Source organism: Oreochromis niloticus, linkage group LG10 (assembly GCF_001858045.2).
Source record: "Oreochromis niloticus isolate F11D_XX linkage group LG10, O_niloticus_UMD_NMBU, whole genome shotgun sequence".
Taxonomy (NCBI): Eukaryota; Metazoa; Chordata; class Actinopteri; order Cichliformes; family Cichlidae; genus Oreochromis; species Oreochromis niloticus.
Window position 1 is genome coordinate 1110348 of NC_031975.2, and position 23405 is coordinate 1133752.

The 23405-nt window shown below is 44.9% G+C and overlaps 1 protein-coding gene across 3 annotated transcripts in view; it reads right to left on the minus strand.

Annotated features, from left to right (window-relative positions):
• atp2a3 (ATPase sarcoplasmic/endoplasmic reticulum Ca2+ transporting 3) overlaps positions 1–23405 on the minus strand; it is a 39249-nt gene that overhangs the window by 14943 nt on the left and 901 nt on the right. For 2 of the 3 annotated variants that reach the window (XM_005462989.4, XM_005462990.4), the window contains exons 2-8: positions 12276–12293; positions 11880–11962; positions 6601–6705; positions 6084–6222; positions 1891–1971; positions 1654–1739; positions 923–1387 (exon numbers count right to left, since the gene is read on the minus strand). In XM_005462989.4, the coding sequence (XP_005463046.1) occupies positions 923–1387; positions 1654–1739; positions 1891–1971; positions 6084–6222; positions 6601–6705; positions 11880–11962; positions 12276–12293 (977 nt within the window). Of the gene's footprint in view, positions 1–922; positions 1388–1653; positions 1740–1890; positions 1972–6083; positions 6223–6600; positions 6706–6784; positions 6912–11879; positions 11963–12275; positions 12294–23405 lie in introns of those variants that run through there. The other variant, XM_005462991.4, reaches the window with a different exon arrangement.

Genomic DNA, 23405 nt, shown 5'->3' on the forward strand with positions numbered 1-23405 from the left:
TTAGGACACCATTAAGCTTTTTTCCCAAGATAAATAAAAGTGTCACGAGCATTTTTTGATCAATACTTTGAATTAATGCAAAGCAATCAATTCCCCTAATGAAGGTCATCATTGTGGTGAGATCGTGAGGACAAGAGGTGTTAACTGAGATAAGGGTGTGCATGTGTGCAGAGCTCTAACCAGGAGCCAAGTCAAACAGCAGTGCTGGCATTTACTCTGTGCTTACAGCAAAGTCGGTTAGCAAGCCACACACACACACACACACACACGCTAACAGACAAAGGGAAGGGTGAGGCTATGCACCATACAAGTACTTGTGAATTGTGAACAGTGGATAAAATCTTTCAGTGTTTATCACGTATACTGAAAGCTAGAGAAAGGTTCAGGTCATTGTGTTTGTTCAGGTGACATTTTGAACCCTTCACTGCTCATGCGAGCGCTAACAGACCGCTCTGGGTGCCGCTAGGTCACGCCAGCCTGTGCTGCTCCTGCCAGCTGCTATCTCGAATCTGCCAAACGGAGGCAAACATTACGACACCACAGGGATTTCTCAGCATTCTTTAAGTTCCACATGCATGAAAAGAAAACCTCAGAGGGGGAAAAGAGAGACAACAGATCAGGATTGCACAGACTGGCAGCAACAATCCCACAAAGTATTCACCTGGATAACATTTTTTGAGAGGGAAGGCCCAGAAGTGCCGGGGACTATGATAGAAGGTGGAAATTAAATACTCTACTGTGCACTTTGGCTGAGTTTAAGAAATCTCAGTCAGAAGGAATATCGTCACAGAAGATTTTCATTTCCTTCTGCAGTATTCGACAGTTGGAGGCGTGCCTCAGTGCTCGGCGTAAACCTGGGACGCCTGAAGCAAAGGAGGGATCGGGACTGAGACGTGCACAGAGAGGACTGTTTGTCACTTACTCTGCACACAGACATCTGGTTGGTGGTGAGGGTTCCCGTCTTGTCAGAGCAGATAACGGAGGTACAGCCCAGGGTCTCCACAGACGGCAGGCTCCGGACGATGGCGTTCTTCTTGGCCATGCGACGCGTGCCGAGGGCCAGGCAGGTGGTGATGACGGCCGGCAGGCCCTCGGGGATGGCGGCCACTGCCAGGGCCACGGCAATTTTAAAGTAATAGATGGCCCCTCGAACCCAGGAGCCCCCGTGGACCGGGTCTCCAAAGTGGCCAATGTTGATGACCCACACAGCCACGCAGATCAGGGAGATGACCTTTGAGAGCTGCTGGCCAAACTCGTCCAGCTTCTGCTGCAGCGGTGTCTTCTCTTGCTCCGTCGACGCCATCTGATTACGGATCTTCCCGATCTCTGTCGAGACACCCGTAGCAACGACGACACCTATGGCACGACCGGCAGCAATGTTTGTGCCCTGAGAGAAGGATAGAGACATACGCACAGGGAAATTAGCAGAAAGCCGTCATCTGGGAGAAAACAGACAAACTCTGCTACCAGCTCACAAACAGCAACATGGCCACTTACTGCGAGTTTGGCCACGAGACAAGTGAAATAATCTGATAATTGCCATAACTGCATTTGACTACGTGACCAAATGTAAGGACTAATGTAGCTTTGTCTGTGACAACATGAGTTTTTGATTTGAAAGCTGAAGATAAGCATGAGTCGAGTGGTTCTTACAGAAAACAACATGTTCTTTTTGTCCTGGTTGACGGCTCGAGGATCAGGAACAGGGTCGGTGTGTTTGATGACAGAGACAGACTCTCCTACAGAAAACAAATCGAGACGGTCGGAGGTGATCATCAGACCGTGTTTCAAAGCAAACACAGCCAGGAGAAAAACATCAACGGAAACTTTGGTTGCAACCAGTTATTGGGAAGCCATGGAAAGTGGCTTCTGGTGAGATATAATAAATACCTGTGAGAATGGACTGGTCCACGCGCAGGGTGGTGGACTTTATCGAGGTCACTCTGATGTCAGCAGGCACCTTGTCACCAACTAAAAGAAAAATATTAAGAGATTTAAAATCAAATGTAAAAAAGCAAGCAGCTCTGTTGGGCTACATTTAGACAGCGACTTCCTGTGTTAGCAGTTTTACATCAGTCCATCAGGAGTTACAGATAACTGAAGGGGGTGGCTGCAGCTCAGAGCGGGTCATCTGCTGATCAGAAGACGACCGATTCACTGATGTGTGTGACCGGTTTATAGAAAGCATTTAGGGGTTAAAAACGTGCCTGTATGACAGCGTGTGAAAGAAGCACCTGTGTACAGCTCAATGCTCATTTCTCTAAATACTTGAAAACCTTGATCTGCTCGTGTCCTCCTGAAAATGATTCTCATTCTGCTCCATCACAGAAAGACAGTTCAAGGAAGCCTTAATCCTGACACTACTATAATCGATGCAGTGTTAATTACTGTAAATATACACACATGTCAGTAAAGGGAGATGGGGCTGCAGCTCAGGAGGTACAGCGGGTCATCTGCTAATCAGAAGGTTGGTGGTTCGATCCGGTCTGCAGGACAAATATTAGCATCTTAGTGGAAGGATATTTGGCCAAGATGCTAACCCCGAGGAGCTGGGATGTGTGTGAATGACAGGAAGCACTTATGTAGAGAAAAGTGCTGAATGAGGCACGTTGCATCAAGCACCGAGTGCTCAGAGTGCAAAAGCGCCACATGAGAACTCATTCATTTACCAGTTAAAGAGACAACAGGTAACAAGTTCTGCTCATTTCGGTGTTTTGCAGATGAACACTCAGTTACGTCCCCATTTAACGTCCGTGCTGAAACAATGAATCCTGAAGCATCGGTGGGTTTAGTCCAGGCTCGGGCTGCAGCCGCAGGTAAACAGCTCGATACAACCTTGATGGAGTCACGCTGCCGTTTTAAAATGATTGATTATTTCCTTCTCCCATGTTCTCTCTGTTCCTCTAACACAGCACTTCCTCAAACACAAACCACACGTGAACCCTGCGTTAAACGGTCAAATTAATTCCATCTTCTCCAACGGTCTCGAGTCTGCTTATTAAGCCTGCATATTAAACTCATAATTCATAGCCGGGGCATTAAAAGTATCTAACGCCCCAAAACAAAATGGTTATTACTTCCTCTGTGTCAGAGCCTGACAATGAACATTTAATGGAAATATTTTCATAATAACAGAGCAGACTTGTGATTAATGGATCGTCTGATGCAGTCAGTGACAATGATCTGAGAGCAGAGGAGTGGGAAACTGCTCCAAATACTCCAGACAGATGTAATATCCTTCAGTTGTTTCCTTCCAGCAGGAGAGAAGAAGAAAGAGCTGCTCATTACTTTGTGTAATAAGTGACTCATTAATGCCAGCTCAGCTATCACTACTGCAACGGTAACGGCACCAAAACAGAGGACTCCCCGTCCCCGCTTTCCCTCGCCAGGCAGCAGCTCTGCTGTCGTACGAGCACGCTTACACTTTTCAAAGTGGTGTCGCAGTGATACAATTCTGGAGCCGTTTTTTCCATCATCTCTTCATGACATTTGTTCAGCGCTCTGACACTCGAGGTGATGGCCTTTGTCTCGATGGGACGGAGATACCTTTCTCCACCTCCGACACGGCTCAGAGAGAACACGAGTGGGAGAGCGTGTGTGTTGTTGTGTTTGTGTGGGAGATGGCTGGGGGCTACAGGTGGCCGAGGGCAGGAAAACAGAGACTTTTCAAACACCCACCCACAGACCTGCTCCCCTCACTGCCACAGCCTCCCACAGACACTTTCCGTGTGCTAGGAGGGAAATGTAAATCCTAATACAGCTTTTATACATTATAAAAATCTGATATTTGTCTGGCTTTTATCGTTAGCCGTCTTAATAAATCAGAACCCAACACATGCAGATCTGAGGCAGTGTTCACATTCTTGCATAACACCCTGGTGACATGCAGGATAACCGTGACTTGTTCCTGGGAATGGCTCATTGCAGGTTTCCTTCTCTTCGGGTTCTCTGTAAATCCTGGGAGTTCCTGACAACCTGACCGCGCCAGTGGGTTCGTTAAGTCAAAAAGAGAGGAAAGTTCCAGTGGAGGCGCAAATCACAACTGTGCTGTAACCGTGGCTGGCACTGGCAGCAGGGAGCAAGAGGGCAGGCGGGCACCGGTGGTGGAAACCTGAGTAAATATATTCATGCTCTTTTCTCTACTCAAAGGTACTTGTGGTCTGCAGCGTCTTTTTCCAATACCTTCATACAGTTTACTTCAGCCCCTCCCATTAAGTTAGCATGGAATAACCGCTGGCTGATCCAAAGTACAGGAAAGCCTGAGAAAAACCACTGGGAGAACGGGATATAATATCCCGACATGCTTCCTTCGGAGCGATCCCCAACAAACATCCTTTCCAAAGAGAGGAGCGTGCTGCCCTGCCTCCCTCTGCTGCCTAGCAACAACATTATGTCAAAGAAAACAAAGCACTGAATGTATGAAAGTGTATGTTTTACAAACCACTAGTTACACCCAGTTAACCAGTGCTCTGTAAATGTATTGGATACTTGAGACAAGTTACTGTAACCAGTGAACATTTTAAACCTTATATGGTTCTTAAAAGTATATTTGAATTTTCCCTGTAAACCTATATGTGTTTAGATCAGACACTTTATGCGTCTGTTCGTCTGTTCATCCAATCAGCTGACGTGCGTCGGGGCACATCTGTAACGAAACACTCAGAGGCGCCGCCCTTACTGTAGGCGCCCTCACTCACCAGAACGTCAGAATGGATTTTATTTTATTTAACCCATCGACAAGAAAAACGTTTTTGTCCACCGTGTTTGTTTCCAGTTACTAAACAGTCAGCCTAAAAATAGTACAGATAACACAGAAGATTAAAACAAACAACAACAACAAAAACAAAACACGCCCCTCTGTGTCGCTGCGTGCCCCCCCTGCCCCTCCTTTATGGGAGCTGCTGACACTCAGCAATAACATCAGAGGCTTTATTCAAACAGCAGATGGAAGTCACATCTCTCCCTGCTTCACGCTGTCATCAACAGGTGTCGTTAAAACCTCGAGCTCTTGTGAACTTGAGCACCGTGGAGATGAGTGGAGCTGAGCGGGGGGGGGGGGGGTTGTTGTCATGGCGACGCTGTTGGTGTTGACAGTGACGGTGATGGTAGTGGCGGTAGGCGGGAGCTGAGCGGAGTCATTTCGGTCCTTGCTACCTGTGTGGGCTTGCCTGCGTCTGGCTGCGAGGACGCTGGCTGCAACAAGCCCAAATTCCAAGCAACTGCTATGAGTAACGAAAACAGCACGCTAAATAAGTGCAACGAGTAAATAAGACGCAGCAAATAAAGAGAACATTTGTTTAAAGAGAATGTGAGCTGTAGTATGGCTGTGGCTGACAGTTAAGCAAACGCATGATTGATTTCGTCTCATTTTTACAACCTCGTGTTGAAATCCGAGGCTTCCCTGCCACCAGCGCAGCACGTATAATCCCTCTGCGCTTGTGAATGAAGGCTGCCAGCTCCCTCCTTTCCCACACATCACTCCGAGCTGCCTCAGACAAATCGCCAGTCACGCAAAGCTCAGGATTACCACCACCACCACCCCCCCTCCGACCAAAAACGGTCACGTCGGTGGCAAAGCCATCTCCTCCATCCTGCGTGTGTCTCACGCGTTTGCAGTTCAGCTCTGGCATACACAGATGTTTGGGAGCCAGAGCGACAACGCAGCTATTTTTAATCAGAGGCTGCCCACACATGGGCGAGTTTACAGCAGGGGAATATTGTGTGTGAGTGAGGAGCTGACAAACATCAGGCAGCCTCCAGGTGGTGAGACTGAGAGCATGGAAAGCAAAGGGGAAGCGGAAAGCTGTGGAAAATTCAACTGGGCCTAAAATATAAGGAGTGACCACAGCCACTTGCAGAGAACCGAACACATGCACACACAAACAGACACCTCCACATCCAGAGAAAAGACTCTTATGTAATCTGCTTTGAGTGTTTCCACACTCACAAAGGTTGTGCGAGTGTGCGTCTGTGTGTGCGAATGTGTTAAGGAGAGCATAAAGGCAGCGAGGTGAGGCAGGCGAAGCATAAATTAGCCCGAGTGAGTGACTGTAAGAGTTTGGCCGGGTGCAGCCGCAGCTAACCTGCAACCTCCACTATATCTCCTGGGACGATGTCTCTGGCTTTGATCCTCTGGACCGCCTTGCGGTTCATGCGATACACCTTTCCCATCTCAGGTTCGTACTCCTTCAGAGCCTCAATGGCATTCTCGGCATTCCGTTCCTGTGTAGAGACACGGACAAGAAAAGAAAAAAAGTTCATTCCAAGAACAATTTGATGTCCTTTTGATTGGACGTTCAGTAAGCAAGCTCTGCTCGATGCAAAGATGATATCTCCTAATGTGTTGGTGTTTTGCATGGGCTCTGTGGTTTATGTTGATGAACAGCCTGATCCCGCTGCTGTGAGCTATCTGGATGCTAACACGTGTCACTATGGTGTCAGTTTGATTAGAGCACAAACAAAGATGTAAAAAAAAAAAGTAAGTGAATCCTGCAACAGCTGCTAGACAGGACATGTTTACTATTACCATCCTTTGTTATCCTGTGTGTGAGACCAAATCAACACTCTGAAAGGAGACACAGGACGAAGAGCACATCTCACCTGCCAGACCCCAATAACAGCATTGGCGATGAGGATAAGAAGAATAACAATCGGCTCTACGAAGGCGGTGGTTGTCTCCTCTCCTTCTTCAAACAGAGCCAACACCTATACGAACATACAGTACAAATTAGCTTAGCCAACATAATAAACTAGCACTCTATAAAACCTACGTTAGCTCGCGCACATTTTCAGAAGAAGCTCAGTGTGACAAAATCATAAAATCAAGACAAATAAAACGAAGCAGCATTGAACAAAGCAGCTGTCGCTGTTTGAGTGGGCGTGTGCTATTGGTTAGTTTGTGTAGCCTTTAGCATCTTTTGGCTTCAGGTTCCGACACACGAGATTCCCAACTTGGAAATGAAATTTCATGTATTTGAAACAAACCAAACCACCGCTCAGAATATTTATCCGCTACTTTGAGTTTCACATTTAGCTTAAATGTTTAGCTAGTTAATCATCTTCTACTGGCTTATTACTTTAACCAGCTATCAACTAGCTCACTTTATCCAGATATTTGAGCTAAAAATTGTTTCAATCCTTCACTTCTTTTGTGCCATGGCAATCCTTTTTATTAACAGTTTGAACGTTCATTTTGGCTAATAGGTACACAGCTACAGGGCCAGTCTGACGTGTAAATGACGAGTTTTGACCCCTCAGCCAATAAAGGACTGATGATCGTCATCACGTCGCAGGCAGGTTTGCGACGTGGACATTTAAGTTTGTGACAACTCAGCCGGTATTTTTATGTCATTTCATTTGGACTTAGCATCCGTTAGTTTCCAGAGTGGATTTTCTTGTTTCACTTTAGTTTTAGTTTGTTTTTTAGTCATTTCAATGTTTGAGTCTTTTTCATTATTATGATGTATGAAGGGGATCTATCGGAGGCAGTATTTAGGAAAATCATTGCAGGCATGACTACGATACTTTTTTGAAAGCAGTTGAAAATCTTGTAGACTCAATAAACATGCCCATCCAAGCCACATCACGCTGCAATAAAACCTTTTATGAAAGTTAATGATACTAAAAGTAAGGATATTTCCTCTGTATTTTTATTTAATGGTACTGCAGTAATATTCTGACCTCCAGCGTATCTTAAGTCCGGAAAGGAGAGGGCCGCTCTCCGCCTGTGCTACTAACAACTGAGGCACTGAAAGGAGAGAGGCTGGGAAATGGCCCGAGGGTTCAGGCCTGTTTCTCTGCAGTTAGAAGCTGCAAACATTTCACACTGCAAATGACTGCAACAGCGAGGTACAGCACAGTGCAACGAAATCATGGGAAAAGCTAATATTTCTCACATCCGGCAGAAAAAGCTGTCTTCTTTACTGTTTTAAACAATATCTGTGTGGATTCATGATTGTAATTACTCTCATATGTATTTCTCAGAAGCCTGTGCTCTTCATTTCAGTCTGCAGGTTTGCAAGTCCAAGATTAAATCAAATGAAGGGTAAGCTGTGCACACCGAGTAATGGCAGAAACATGTAGCTGCCTTGCCCAGAGCATAATTATGATGGTATGACAAGCAAGGGCGATAAAAACAATCTCAATAAATGAAGTATGAGATCACTGTGTAATTTCAATTATTAGGATTACAAAGAATAAACTGGATGAAGTCAGTGTTTTTTTTAACCTAGTTTTGTATTCACAGCATATCTGCGACTGAACTGTCTGTTTATGAAAACATACAGTTTGCTCATTTATCTGTGCGACATTTTACAAATGCCTTCCAAACATCACACGACTTCCAGCCCACAGCTCCTGATAAATGCTGACTTAGAACATGGTTCTGTCTTAAACTGTGAAATTTTCATTATTATTATTCAAACAGCTGAAACTATAAAATGTTAAAGACTCTTAAACGGGGCGCCCTTCACATCAGTGGTCATGGGAAACAATTATCCACTAATAAACATATATTTAACTTTGAAAAAACAAAACTCATCATTTAGTACCACTCAGTCTCTATTAGTCTTTAAAGACACGTCTGTGTGCTTCAGGCAACGTAAGCATGAAAAACACTGATATTTATGATAGTTTTTTACCAGATATAGTTTATTGTGGCAAAAGCTCAGTCACCAAACAGCTGAGCCGTAGATTTTTGCCAAAAGCTCTTTACACATGCACTGCATGTCCAGTTTGTTTCTTACAGTACGACATCTTGCCTTCATGGTTCATTATAAAATAATAAGACAATAAGATAACCCAGTGGAACAGAGAATGGTTTACACATGATTTTATTTTATCAGTGGGGAGAGTGGACACTAAAATGACTGCAGCAGAGAGCAGCACAGACAGAGCAGCGGGTAAAGTGGATCTATTTTTCGATTATCTGATGGGACTTATCAAAGACAGAGGAGAATTTTCTCTGCAGAGTATTAAGAGCCAGAGTGTACGTCACGGCAGCCTGAGCTCGGTCGATAGCTCATCATTCCCCATCATGTGGGACGGTAAATCTCCTGTCTGAGCGGAGAGTGGAGGGCAACGCTGGCTCAAAAGACGCGATCAGAGAGCGACCTTCGGCCACCTTCACGGCGAGCAGGAATTCAAAAGCTGGAGATTTCTTTAGCTTTTTGAACTTATTGAGGGATTCTGGTGGAAATTTCACTGCATGCATTTGGCAGTCTGAGACAAAATTAAGCTCAGTTTCACTGATGGGTTTGGAAATTTATGCTCCATCACCAACATCAACATACAGCTCGCGTTCCTCAGATCCCACAGCGACATGTGCCACAGACAGCCTATTCTATTTTTTTGCCTCCAGAGTTTCAGAGAAGCCTTCTTCATAAATCATATTGATCAGAAAAATGTCTTGAGGATAACTCATGTAACGTCATGTAGCGTGGCCTTCTGTGTGCTCACCTCGTTTCTTTATATTGTGCTTCCAATGAGCCAGACTTTGGTTTTTGTTTGAGCAACATTTCTACATATTTTCTGAGGGTCGTTTCCTGTGTCTGCCTTTCCACTCATTTTCAGTCCAGTCAGGAATAAAGTAATTTCCTCTGCATGCTGTGCAGTGTGAGTGCAAGACAAAAGAAGAGGTGGCAGGGAGGGCTGTGCCGTATCGTACCGCCCGTGATAGAAAAATGTCATATCACTATATTATTGCGATATCATCAACAGAATGCGTTTATGTTCCAAGACAAGCCCAGGCGTGTCTGAGAGAGCCGCAGGAGCCGTGTGTCAAGGGAGGAACCTGGTGATGCGTGACCCCCACGTTGGTGGAGCGCTCGCTAGCTGCTCTCCACATGACAGGAAGAGCAAACGGTGGATGGAAAGCACTGAAGTGCTTGCATAGTGGAGAAGCAGGGCTTCAGCAGCTGGTTAAAAAGCCCAGACGGAGAAAACATTTTCAGCTTTGTTATGTGACAGTACTGCGCAGGAGGAGTTACAGGGTTCAGTTACTTTGGCAGATATCTGCTGCTTTTACTTTAAATTTGCCCCCCACCTGCCTTTGTGCTGACGGGCACTGTGACATAATGCTGAGTCACTACTATTGCACTACAGTGGTGCTGCTGGCACCTCATTTCAATACACACACTTCAAAACAGGAAGTGTGTCATCACTGACACAATGAAGTTCACTGGAAAAGAAAGATGGAAATGACCTTCACTCACTTCCACTTACAAATGCTGATGTCTGCAAGCATCAAACAATACTTTCTTAACTTCAACAGAAATATCGTTATCGCACATTTGATGTATCCTAATATCAGGCTAAATCTCTCTGCCTTTAATCCATCAGATGAACAGTATGTGAAAGTCACGTCCTTGAGAAATGGATAAACAGGACATCGGGAACGGCATCAATGGAAGGGTAACTGTCAAGAAGCATTTTACAAGGAAGGAGAAGGCTGAGGTATGCCAAGTTACACAGGAACTGAGCTGAGAATCAGTGGCAACAGGTCTGATGGAGCGATGGATCCAAGTTTACATCTTTTTGGCTGAAATCATCATCAATGGGAGAGTTCAAAGGAGGCATTTGGAGGCTGCGTCAGGATTTGGGGCAGCAGTGGTGTCGGGACCAGATCCAGTTTTCATTTTTCATCTTGACAGAGAAAAGCAGAAAAAGCAGCCGAGATCCAAAGAAGAGGCTTCAAGAACCCCAGAGAACCGTTCCTGAAGACTGAAAGTACAAGAACACTTCGAGAGCGTTCACGCGGTTTTCAAAAATAAAGACGCGCAGACCAAATATTGACTTTCCAGCTGTTCCATGCCTGTTTGCACAGTTCAATAAACTGCTGCACCCATTTCCCATTCTCCAAGCACAATCTAAAGAAATGAGGCTTTTGCACAGTCTGTAACTGTAAGCTGTGAATTCAGTTCCTCATTTATTTGCTGTATATTAATAGCATATTTTATAAAATGTCCCAACTTGCCCAGTTTCCCACTGGTGCGTCATTGAAAGGAACCAGAGAGTCTAATACTCTCAATTTGAATATATTGAAATTAGCAGACAAATAAGTCCCAGATTAGGGCTCAAGTTCAGTCCACCGAGAATCAGCCACACCCTGGTTGTAGTGGAAACATTCAAAACAGCAACAAAACAGCAAAATAGCTGTGAAAGATGAGTTCTAATATAGTAAGCTCTCTGGGCTGGATTACTTTGGATTTCAAGTTAAATCAGGCCACAAGGAAACTTTAGTTACCGAGCTGACACCACTCCAGGCAACGATGACACTGTAAAGTGTTCGGATAGTGTAGCAGTGGAACAAGTTCCACTATAAACAATCTGGTAAAAGTAAGGAAAGCCTGATTTGCATGGGGAAATTTAAGCCATGCTTCAAAGTCATGGCACCAAAGCCCACGCCTGCACTCCGAGTTTGTCACTAACAGAAGGAACAGTAAAAGATACATTGGATCGTTTTTAGTGCCATTTTCCTACTTTCAGAAATAGCTAGAGGAATTCCATCCCAAGTCACCGGTGCTGTGCTGTAATAGATGGAAAAAGTTATTATGCAGTGAGGATTGCACCACTCCGCCCCTCTCTGACCTTCACCTCCCTCAAACTGCAACCGGGGTCACCGTGTGAGGGAAAGGGGGCTTCGACTGAGAGTTTTGTTTCCAATTTGACACAAGCAAGGAGACTGCACTGAACGCACATCAACACTGGGTGGAAAAGCCTGCGACAGACAAGTTTCCACACAAACTGGGTTACCAGAATCCTAACAAGGGAATAACAGTGGTGGCAACTTCCTGGACATTATCCAATTAGGGTCTGAAATCCCAGAGGGGAACATCTGAAAATGGAGACGGACACATTTTAATTAGCCGGGTCGTACTTACAAAGGAGACGCAGGCAGCCAGCAGCAGGATCCTCACCAAGAGGTCTTCAAACTGCTCCACCACCAACTCCCACAGGGACTTGCCTGAAATGTTTAAATACACATTACACACCTCGATGCATCACACTTGATTTAACGTTGAAGGCTCTCGCTGTAAAGAAGTGTGTCCTGGAAAGACGTGTTGAGATTAGCTCTCTAATACTGATAAAACAAGACCAATGCTGTATTTACAGAAGAGCAGTGTTGTGTGTCCATGGGTGGGTAGCTGCTATAGTGGACACTGCCAAGATTACCCCTCAGTCAACAACAAGAAAGAAAGAAAAGATCCAGGCTCAGGATACTTCATTAAGCAGCAAAGAGAGGAGGATCACAGCTCATTGCAAAAATCAATATTTACCTTCTTCAGCTGGGAGCTCTGTGGATGTCACACGGTGCAGGTCGTAGAAGAGTCGAATCGGCAGGGCCGAGGCCGAGGAGAAAAACAAAAAGAGAGCAGTTAATACATTTAATTACCTCAGTGTGACTTTAAGATGCACGGACACGCACAAATTGCTTACGATGATTAAACGCGCCGCGCAGGGAGGCAGGACAGCAACGCCGTTGTTTTTCCAAGCCGAGGACTACAGGATGCAATCACACGTTTACTGTTGTGAATGACCAGCAAGTCCAATTCTAGGATTAGCCACTCATGGAAGTGCAGCTCGGGATGTTTTGCACAGCAACACACAGACCACCAATCACCTTTGACTGCTCGCGGTGATGTAACGGCTAACCAGACTCATTCTTGCCACCTCACAGATGTTACATGACGAGCGTTTCTTCACTGAGACTGAAAAGCCAAGTTATAAAACTTCAGTTCAAATTTTTTGGGAAGCCCCTACCCACTGCCTGTTGCATTAATCAGATATGTCTAAAGGCCCGGTCGACCTCTGACTGACCTCATTATGGACTTTAAAGAAGTCACTGCTGATTGCAAACAGGTTATTCAGCAAGCTGACAGACGTGTATGGGAGACACTCTTTTTGCTGAAAACTAAACTAAATCTAAACGACACGTCCAACCTCATGAATCCCTGCAGCTTCATGCTGTTTCTGAGAGCGGCAGCAAAGGTGAAATGAATAAAAGAGCTCCTAATGCTATTGTAAGTTAGATTAGATGGAGTGATTTGATAGATTAGTTATAATTGCAATGAGCCACTTCAGTTTAGAAATAAGATTAGCTTCATAATAAAGGTAATCTGTGCAAGTTTATCAAGGCAACACGTTGCTCTCAGCATTGGTGCACAGATGGTTCCATGACTGCACCAAACCCTTTTGTTCATCCACAGGGTAATATCCCACAAAAACAACCACAAAATTTCAGCACGCTGCTCTGTTCTGTAACATTTTCTTGTCATTTTCTGTCTTAATCGAGCATTTCAAAGGAGAAATTGTTTGTCTTTTGGCATTGCGACATCCCCCTACGTACATGAGTCAGCGGCAAGAGTAGAAAACACATCAGTCATGTTCTAAAAATGCTCCAATTGACAAGCACTGTTGATCAGTGTCACCACAGTGAGGCAAAAGCATAGTCACCGTGTTTGTCGGGCCCGTATTGGGTCCAGTGCAAAGTTATGACTGAACAGGTCGGACTAACAAACGATCTGAGGATTTGCTTCGGCGTGATTAGTTATGAATTCTTTCCAGGAAAGTGTGCGTGTTTTCTTACCGACTGTAAGGGAATCAAAAAAATATTATTCTTTAATCCACTCCTTTTAAGTGAAGCTGTTTCTGCATATAAAGTAAGTAAAAGCTTGAATTACAGCCCTCATTACAGAATGACTGTGGAAAAGCAGCTATACTTAGAAGGCAGTGGGCTGCAGCTCTCAATAATAGCGGCATTCTCCTTTAAGCAGTGGAAACCCCGTGTTTCTCTGCATGCTCTGACCACACTGTGCAACACGTGTGTCTAATGTGTAGAGAGGAACTGGAAAGAGGCAGGGCCGTGACACGAGGCCTCAGCACTCCTTCCACTCGCCGGCGCAGAGAGAAATAAACTGTTTTTAGGTGGAGAAGAGATGCTAAAAGCAACCGGGGAGCGTGCCAAATTAGATGAAAAGGCTGCTTTATTTACTTAATAAAACTACACACAGGCCACCACTTTAATGTGCACTTGATAAGGTTTGATAATGTCAAACCTGCAGCTGATCTATTAGCATTTCTGTATTAGAAAACAACCATCTTGCGGGGGTTGACCCTCGCACCATGGTCATCTCTCTCTGCTCCACAAAACACCCTCCTCAGACTGTGTATTAATAGCTGATGAGTCACTGTGAATAGCTTTTCTAACCTGCCATCTGAAGGGTTTTCTGAGTGCACTCTGCCAGCAGCAGCAGAAATGTGGAGAAGTGGGTTCTGCTGTTTTCCATGCTCCACTAGTGTGACATAAGCCTCTTTCCCCATAACTGTGCCTCCCCGGTTGTATAATGTTTTTATGGCAGACAGGCTGGCTGTGACCCGACTGCGTGAGACAAAGACGGGCTGACTGAAAAGACAGACACGAGGGTGGGGGATAAAGCGAGGAAAAGAGATGGAGGTGTTGAACGGGGTTCCCCGGCTTCCCTCTGCCAAGGATTCCCTCCCAGTCATCCGGGCTCTGTCAACGCGAGGCTTGCCCAGGCACATTCCTGAATACTGACTTCACCTCTCTCTCTCCTCATGTCCCCACAGCACCTCCCCACCTCCTCCTCCTCCCTCCTCCCAGCCCAGACAATGAATAAAAGAGGCTGTTTACGCAGAACAGAAAAACTGAGCAGTGCCTAGAAGAAGGGAGACACTTCCTGGAGACAGTTGCCAACAACAGCAACAGTGAGATGGTCTCCGTGTTCAGAGCATCAGGAAGCAAAGCAGGAAACAGTCCATCTTTCTTTCTGCACTGCAAACAATCTGCCGATAAAGGATCTCACAGTCCGAGCTGCCCCCCCCCCCCCCCCCCCTCCTCCCCCCTTCCTCCCCCCCTCCCCCTCTCCTCTGAGTTCATTAACAAATTACAGGCCCGACCATTAGAACCCCCAGTAAACATCACATCTGAGTCTTGTTCGGCAGTGTTAACAAGCCAGAATCCAGGCTGACTTGTGAAAACTACAAACACAACAAAGTTTTCAGCAGTTACCATGGTGACTTGGCTCATGAAGACTCCTTCAAAACAAGTGCGTTACAAGGTAATGTGCAAGTGTCTGTCAAAATTTACCAAGAATAACTATTATGCAATCAGTGGGACCTTGATGGAGCATGCTATTGACTGCAGGCATCAAAAAACCCACACATTCTCATGTAGATAAGCTCACTGCTGGCCTCAGCGTGCTACTAAAACACCATTAGCATGAGTGGCGGCATGCAGACAACCAGACACACATCCGAGCACACAGCTTACAGTCACCCATCGATTGAGGAGGAGCACAAGGGTGAAGGAGGAAGGAGTACGGACGCAGTGTGGTGAGGCGTGTACTGCTCAGGGCCCTAGCTGAAGGATTCTGCTCCATCCACTAACCCTGAATGCAAAACAGGTCTATAAATAGCATGATGGTAACCCCTAATGATAGCTTCCTATATCCACTAAATGTGTTGTCCCACTGGAAAAGGTCTGAATGCATTAACCATATCAAATGTGAATGATAAATGTACTTCATTCTCCACCCTAACATCATTATTGCCGCTGCACAGAGAACATTGCAAGTGACTGCAGAACAGACATCCGCAGTGTGATAATGTCAAAGTTTCTCTCATTTACATAAATGTCGACAGAGGGCTTCCCTATTCTGAGGAGCTCGTATCGAACTACGTCACGTGGGTGAGTATCAGTGACCATCTTTAGGAATCCCACTCTGCTACCACAGGAACAAGAGCCATGATGCTAAAGTTACTACAAGAACATCAAGTCCTCGCATATGACCAACATTTAAGGCCCAGAAATCGTTCGTACTGGATTAAAGCTGCTCCGCCAAACAAAAGAAGATTAAGTCAACACAGCCAAGCTAACTGTGGTGCTTTGAGCTAAAGGCCAATGAGAACACGCAGATTCTAGTTTAGCATGCTATTTAGCAGCACGTAACAAAGCAGGCTTTGCAGCTGTTTAGTCACAAACAGTGAAAGTAGTCGTAGAGTGTTGGAACTGCAGAAATGGTGACCGTGTAGTTAGAGGAAAAGTCTGATGACTTCTGAAGTGACAACAACTCAGTTTCCCTCAGACGGTGACCCCAAGCACATAAATGTTCCCCGAACTGGTGACCCATCCAAAATGTGGCTTTTTCCCCAAAATACAAATTCCCACTTAAAGAAAAAGCTAGAGGATAGGGATGCCTGCTACTGGGACTGGCAACATCTTGTCAAATTGTGAGCCAACCACTCATGTGTTTGCTAGCTGAGTAATAAAACAACCCCCCCACCACCAAACAGTGCATCCAACAGCAGTTAGCGATGAACTGTCGTGCTCATTCTCAGTTCCATACTTCTAATTTTGGCTTTTACATGATTCACGATTCAAATCATCGAATCATCCAGTTGTCTGGGTGCAGCCGCTCCGTTCATTGGCTGTCTAAAACAAGCGGTTTCGGCTGCTTTCTCCCGACAGGCTGTCCCTCAGTAACGCAAGGTTTCATAAGTAGGTGGGTGGAGCCTCTGTGTTCACAGGCAGAGCTGTGTTTCTGAGGTGACCGTCCCTGTCAGTGAAACCAAAGTGTAAAAAACACAGAGTGCCTGAAACTGAGCATTTAGAGCTCGAGGACTCCTTGAGCACATGCTGACCTCACTATTTAAAACTCTGCCCATGTGTAATACAAGAATCCACCACTGTTACAGCATCAGTCACCCTAAATATATTTGGCTCTATGTTTTGGAGTCATGCAGAGAGCTTTGGCAAAAATACTTCAAACATGCTGTTTGTTTGTTGTCATGCAGTGTTAGCTCTGCTCTGAGATACTGCTGCACCGCTTCTACACATATGCAACCGAGCAAACATAAAACTGAACTGAATTCAATAAATTGGCTCAATGTCACATATATTTGATTCAGTTATTTGAAACTGTATTGGACCAATTTCTGACACAAGTATTGAATCCTTGAGCCTGCAGTCATTCAAACATCAGTGGAAGCACAGCTCGGTTTCTGTAAAGTTTTTATTGATGGCAAAAATTCTGCTGTTCTCTGAAATATTTCTGGAAAAATCCCACAAATTTACACTTATTATTAAAAAAAGTTATAAGTCAAGGTTTCTTGAGCAACAAAGGACCAAATTCTCAGTTTTCCCTAATAGCAGAATAAAAACTGCATTAACTTTTGCCCAATTCACATCATACAAACTTTGTCAAAATAAGTTGGAACAATGGTTTCATTTTGGTGGAAGGAAAATTATATTAACATGCACAGTGGGGACAAAAAGGACGTCGGATGAAAGAGCGAGATGTTCTGCTCAATACAATTTGGCATTAGCTGCGATGATATCGATTAACTGGTAGAGTCGTCATTCTTCTCCTGCTGAGCCCACAGAGGAGAAATACCATCAGCTGTCAAAGCTGAAAGGAGATTGGCTCTTTTGTGCAGCTTCTCTCTGAAAGTCTGCGTCGTTAGAGAGACTGAATTTAGTTTCAAAGTGGAGATTTTCCTCTTTTCGAGCCAGTTACGACATGAGATTCAGGGTAATGGCCGCTGCAGCTGTCCATTGGCTGCACTGTATCTGACGTCATCAAAGCTGTGGTCAGGGAAAAAGAGAGCGAGTTTTTCCCTTTAGTTGTTGCAGAAGATAGAGCATGCTGAAATCAAACTGTAGCATCATCCTCATGTTCTAAATGCACGCATACAAGTGTCCTGTTTATTTTACTGTATCGATCATTTGCACGCCATGCTCGACTGAGCCACGAAAGAGCGAAAGTGCTGATGAAGACCAGAGATATGACATCTATATTTAGGCGTTAATGTAAAGAACGCTGCTCTCTAACTGTTCACACACCACGTATACTGTATACTGCTCTTTCTACATCAGATACGAATTTAAATAAGCATCCAGTTAAGTGCTTTTCCCCACATATTACCACTCAGTATCATCAGCTCTGCTGTCAAATTATAGAGGAAAAGGAAGAGGGCCTGTCAACAGAGCAGGACATGCTTGAGGTGATTAGCAAAGAGCCAATATCTTGTCAGGGCTCAGTTTCCTCTTTAAGGTCACAGCTGTGCAAAGAACCATTTTTCGAACATCTCAAAAGGCTCGCAGGCTGGCAGCTGGCCACCCGGCAGCCAAACGAAGACGCTGTGGAAAATAGTCAGCAATCCCCAAACGGACAGACTGAAATATCTGTGTATTTATAGAGTTTCTTCTAGGTTTGGAAACCAGAGCGCCACTTCTGTCCAATCATGTGCCTGATAGATTACAACTTCACTGATGTGAACCCTGAAGCAATGGAGGCCACTGAAACTAGTTGAGCGACTTCTATAGGCTGTGTGAATGCTTCTGATAGGGCGCTTGTACCCTAGCATTTAAATACATGCTTAACATTGTAAAAGCCCGTTCTCAGCCATGTCTGTGATACTGCCATCACACCCACCTGCTAACAGTTCATAATCACAGGGACACGATTGTTCTCGACGTCTGAAACGACTGCTATAAATGCAATATTCTCTTCGAACAATGTGAGGTTATTTTGCCACAATTATCTATAGTTTTAACCAACGTATTCAAAACGGGCCAAAAACAGCAAAGACGTGCTCCTACAAACACCTGAGTGGGCCACACGCTGTCACTGTTCCAGCTGAGCGCTGGAGGTCATTTTCAAATAGTTCCACACATGCAAGCTGAGCATGGTTATGGTGACATTTTCTTTTTTATTATATACAATATGTTGACAGAAATGTAATTGGATAAGCGACACTGGCTCGATAGATGGGTGCATAAAGTGTTGTTAGCAATGACTGTAGAAACTGCTACTACAGAAACTGGAATTAACACAAAAAGCAAGGACGCTCGTTGCAGGCGCGTGCAATAGCAACTTGTAGGCGCGCTCTCAGCTTTATCCCATTTTACTTAGATTACGAATGATTTCCTAAATGAACATTCTGCGGTACTAAACTTGAAACTAACGATTACAATCAAACTCATCAGGAAAGTGTTTACTCAGCTTAGAGCTGGGCGATATGACCCAAAATTCATATCTCGATATTTTGTAGCTGGATGGCGATATAAGATATATATCTCAATATTTTTTTAAAGCCATAAAGTAAGAACAAAAAGAGAGTTCTTAGTCAAAGCTGTGTCCCAGATGTCACACAGGCACTTTTATTAACATACAGCATAGATGTACATGAAAAAAACTACTCAAAAATAAATTATGAGCATTTATTAAATAATGATGCTCTATAAATAAAATAAAACTATGTTGTTTTGTGCATAACAAAGAGCTCACAATTGTACAGTCAAAATGTAAACTAACAGACGCTGAGCATAATAACAAAGACAGATTTCACAGCTGCTCTGTTCCCAACTTCTACTGCGTGACTGACAGCCTGGAGTTTGAAATCCGCTTCGTAACCATGTCTCTGAACAGGAGCCATTTATGGTCCTTATACACACACAGTACGGTAATATTACGTTGAAGCACAGTACGTATCACTCCGCGAGGCTCCTCGGTAGCCGTAATGCTCCGACAATCCATCAAGCGGTGCAGCTCTGTAGCTTAGCAAAGTCGAACTAAAACATTTATTGACAGATTGCTGAGCGCCGTGTATCACATAAAATCGGTTCACGGTCATCAAGCACAACCAGAATTCATACAAAAGGTACGCAGTCAACTTTTGAGAGAATGAAAGGGTTTCAGGCCGTGCATGGCGTTAGCGTGGCTAGCTCGTTAGCGTGGTTAGCTCGTTAACACGTTGGCGCCGTCCAGCCCCACGCACGGGGTGATGCGCGGTAACTCATTAACGGAGATTTGCCGTGTCCATCTTGTCGCTGCCTGCAGGTGAAGCGATGGGGGAGGAGGGGGAGTTGTGTTCAGTGAAGGAGAGGCGAGGTCGAGTAAGGCTGCGTAAAGACAAAAGTGGACGAAAGAGAGGCAAACTTGCGGCTCCGCAACTATAATTATAACGTAACATAGACTATATCGATATAAAGGATATTGTCACATCTTATATCTCGTATAAAAATATATTGATATTTTTTAAAAACTCGATATATCGCCCAGCTCTAACTCAGTTCACAAACTTCAGCATCCAAACCAGAGGAGGCGCCCCCTGCTGGCAATTGGCTTCACCTTTCAGACTGGGAACTACTGCCATCTTTTAGATACAGTCTGTTATTTAACCATCGATCCAACCGTTGGGTTCTAGTGTTCCAGCCACTAATGATCATTAATTGACATACAGCTGATTATCCGTGACACACACTGCTCTTGGATGTCTCTGAATGCTGTGTAATGACTTTCATGTGCACTTTACGTCTTTATGGTATATTTGAAGGCAGTGGAGGCTACAGCATATGCTCTGCATACTGCCCACACTTTGAAACACAAACGCTACTCTGTGCATCTCCTCTGTAGATCGGACCATGCTGTAGCAGAGCATCCGGGCAATGTGTTAGAGCCTCGTGACTCAATATCATGTTAACATAAGGGCTTGATGATGAGTGACACATGCAGAGGTGGGAGGGAAGAAGCCGAGACAAGTGACAAGCTAGAACAGGATCACAGTCCCTTTGAAAGCAGCTGGGCAGGCACACACAGAGCCACTACAACAGGGAAGTGACTCAACACCCCAAAGACTTCAAATTACTTTTCTACAACTTCTCTCAGCCCACACAACACCAACACTGTTACCGCAGTTTAAGTCTCAACTGGACACTTTTCAGTGATCGAGGCGCGCACTGCAAAGCGCGATGGTGAGTGTGCCGGTAGAGAGGAGGAGGAGGAGGAGCAGGAAACAGCATGTCTCTCACATTTCAAATGGAGGAGAGATTAAGTCAAGCAGCTTTTATGTTGATCTGCAGAACAGGAAGAGAAACAGCCCTGTGTGTGAGAGAGATCCTACCAGAGGAAGCTGTAATTATTATTTGTGGCAGAAACCAGACAGAAGAAAGTGCAGAAACACCTTAAATAAAGACAGAATCACCTTATAATAACAACAACAGGCACCTTCCATCAGTGAAAGTAATCAAACGCTTTATTTCAAACAACTTAAAAGAAGAGAAGAAGTTCAGTGGCATTCATGACAGTTTATCAATCGAACACTTTCGGTTTGCTGCCACCGGCAATTTGACTTCACTCGAAGCATTTCCATCTGGCTGCGAGTCAGAAAACGCATGTCATTCTGGACACTGAGCAATGGTGGCGCAATGACACGTGTTACCAAGTTGTTTAACCTGTAAATGTTGCACAACTATACTCGAGGGAGTGTCGAGTGACATTTTAACACATTCGGGCCTGTTCTGAAGGCTCTGCACTTGCAAAGTAATTGAAAAAACAGAACCCATAAAGAAAGGAAATCGAAAAAAACCCTCACAGAAGGGGCTTTGTTCCAAAACAGGAGGATATGAATGAAATCCAATTATTTAACATGCTCTGAGTAATAATCCTTTCAATTTAAATATCGTTTAATATTTTAAATTCTTAAGAAGAAGATTGATGAATCACGTGAAGTGCCATGAACACTCGTTCATTCATTCGAGTGTCAGTTACTTTAAAATGTAGTTTTTGTTTAAACAAAGACAGTTTAGAGGTAAAATGTGTCGTTTGTGACTCTTCCTAACGATGAGTGCAGTACACGCAGGCAGGACACGATCACTGAGCACCACAAGTTGGAATCGCTCAAACCTTCTTCTGCACCCACACACACAGGAGAGAGACAGACCTGCGACTTCCTCTCTCCTGCTGCATCACAACCAACTACTTCACAATGATGAAAGTGAAAAACTGTCTCATAAATTGAGGTGCTTGTAGCGCTCAACAGTAAATTAGCTGGATGCCTGTAGTGTGCGTCTCTGTGAATGGAGTTGCAAATAACCGGGCTGCTGGTAGACCATAAACGGAAGGTGTGAATAAAAGGCCAGCTGCCTCCTTTCTGCAGCACAGACTGCTATGTAGAAAAGGCTCTGCATATGTGGGAGCTAAGCTAATGTTCCAACAAAGTCTGAGGAGCGGCTGCTCCGATAGAGCTCGTCTAAAGTGCTGATGTAAAGCTCACCTGTATTTACGTTTAAGCAACAAGTTACAAAAAAAGAGGACATAAATATCAGTAAGGTTTGAACTTGTTGCCATCTACACCACAATCAGGGGAAAAATCTCATACTAGGCCGATATTTAACCTCATGGTGGTTTCCCTTTATTTGTGACCTCCAAATTATGCGCAGACATAACAATGCAGGACACAGTCTCGTTTAATTGTGTGCACAGTGGTTAAACAGCAGAGGCAGTGCAAGAGGATAAAGTCTCACCAGGCCCACGACAGTGTCATCTCTGAGTCAAACATATCATGTAATCTTCCTAGCGTGTCGTGCCTCCTTACACAGACAGCTGGAGCGACACTTGGACAGCAGATCGCGTCATTTTCACGTCCTCTCCGCCTCCAAACCGAGGCAAACGCTGAGCTCAGACGCATAGTGGAGGATCTCGCATGTTTGGGGTAATGGTCCCCTGGTAATGAGACCCTGCTAACCAGACAGTGCACACATGTCAGTGGAGGCAAGGTAATCATACCAGGCGCGAGCTGCTTTGAACGAACGTAGCCTGGAACAAAACACCAAGGCTCATATGAGGCCCTTGCTTCATCTACAAAGTCTGTGGTTTGTGAGCAGAGGGGAAGCAACAGTTTAGCAGCCGTACATCAGGCTGCAGGGACATGCACTAAAATAGTAAACAGACCCGTCAACTCTCCTGCTGTCATTTTTTTAACAGTTTTGACTTGGGAAAAAGCACATGATAACCCTTTTGCAGGTAGCCCCCAAAAACTGGAGAAAAAAAAGGGGGGTATTCCCTCCCTCCAGTGTTTCTCTGCAGCGCGCTCACACAAGGCAGGAAGTTCACAGCTCAAAGCGAAAGAGATGTTATCTGTAGCAAGACGTTGCTTTTTTCCATGAAGTCATCACAAGCCCCTGGGTAGAGTCGGCTGGCTGCAACAAAAGGGCTACTGTTCGACTGGCACAATGCGCGGCTCTGCTCAACAGCTTGGCAGCACATGCAAATGACAGGCCAGGAGCGATAGGTGCGTTGGTGTCAGGCCCAAACTCCAGACAAAACCACGCAAACACCAGTATGTGTTGGTGCATGTACGCGATGAGGTAGACCTGGACAGGCTTGCCTAATGATCGGCATGACTCAAGCTGAGAGCTTCAATTGAAAGAGGCTTTGACAGGCAGACCTGGCAACCCGGGCCTGGTCCACGTATGTCACTCTGAAATGTTACATGACTTGACCCTGCTACTCCCTCTCTGTTATCATGTAATTTGAACTGCAAAGTAGAGGCCCTGTGTAAGAACAACTGTTGAAAGTGAAAACAGGTTGTTCAAGATTTTCAGT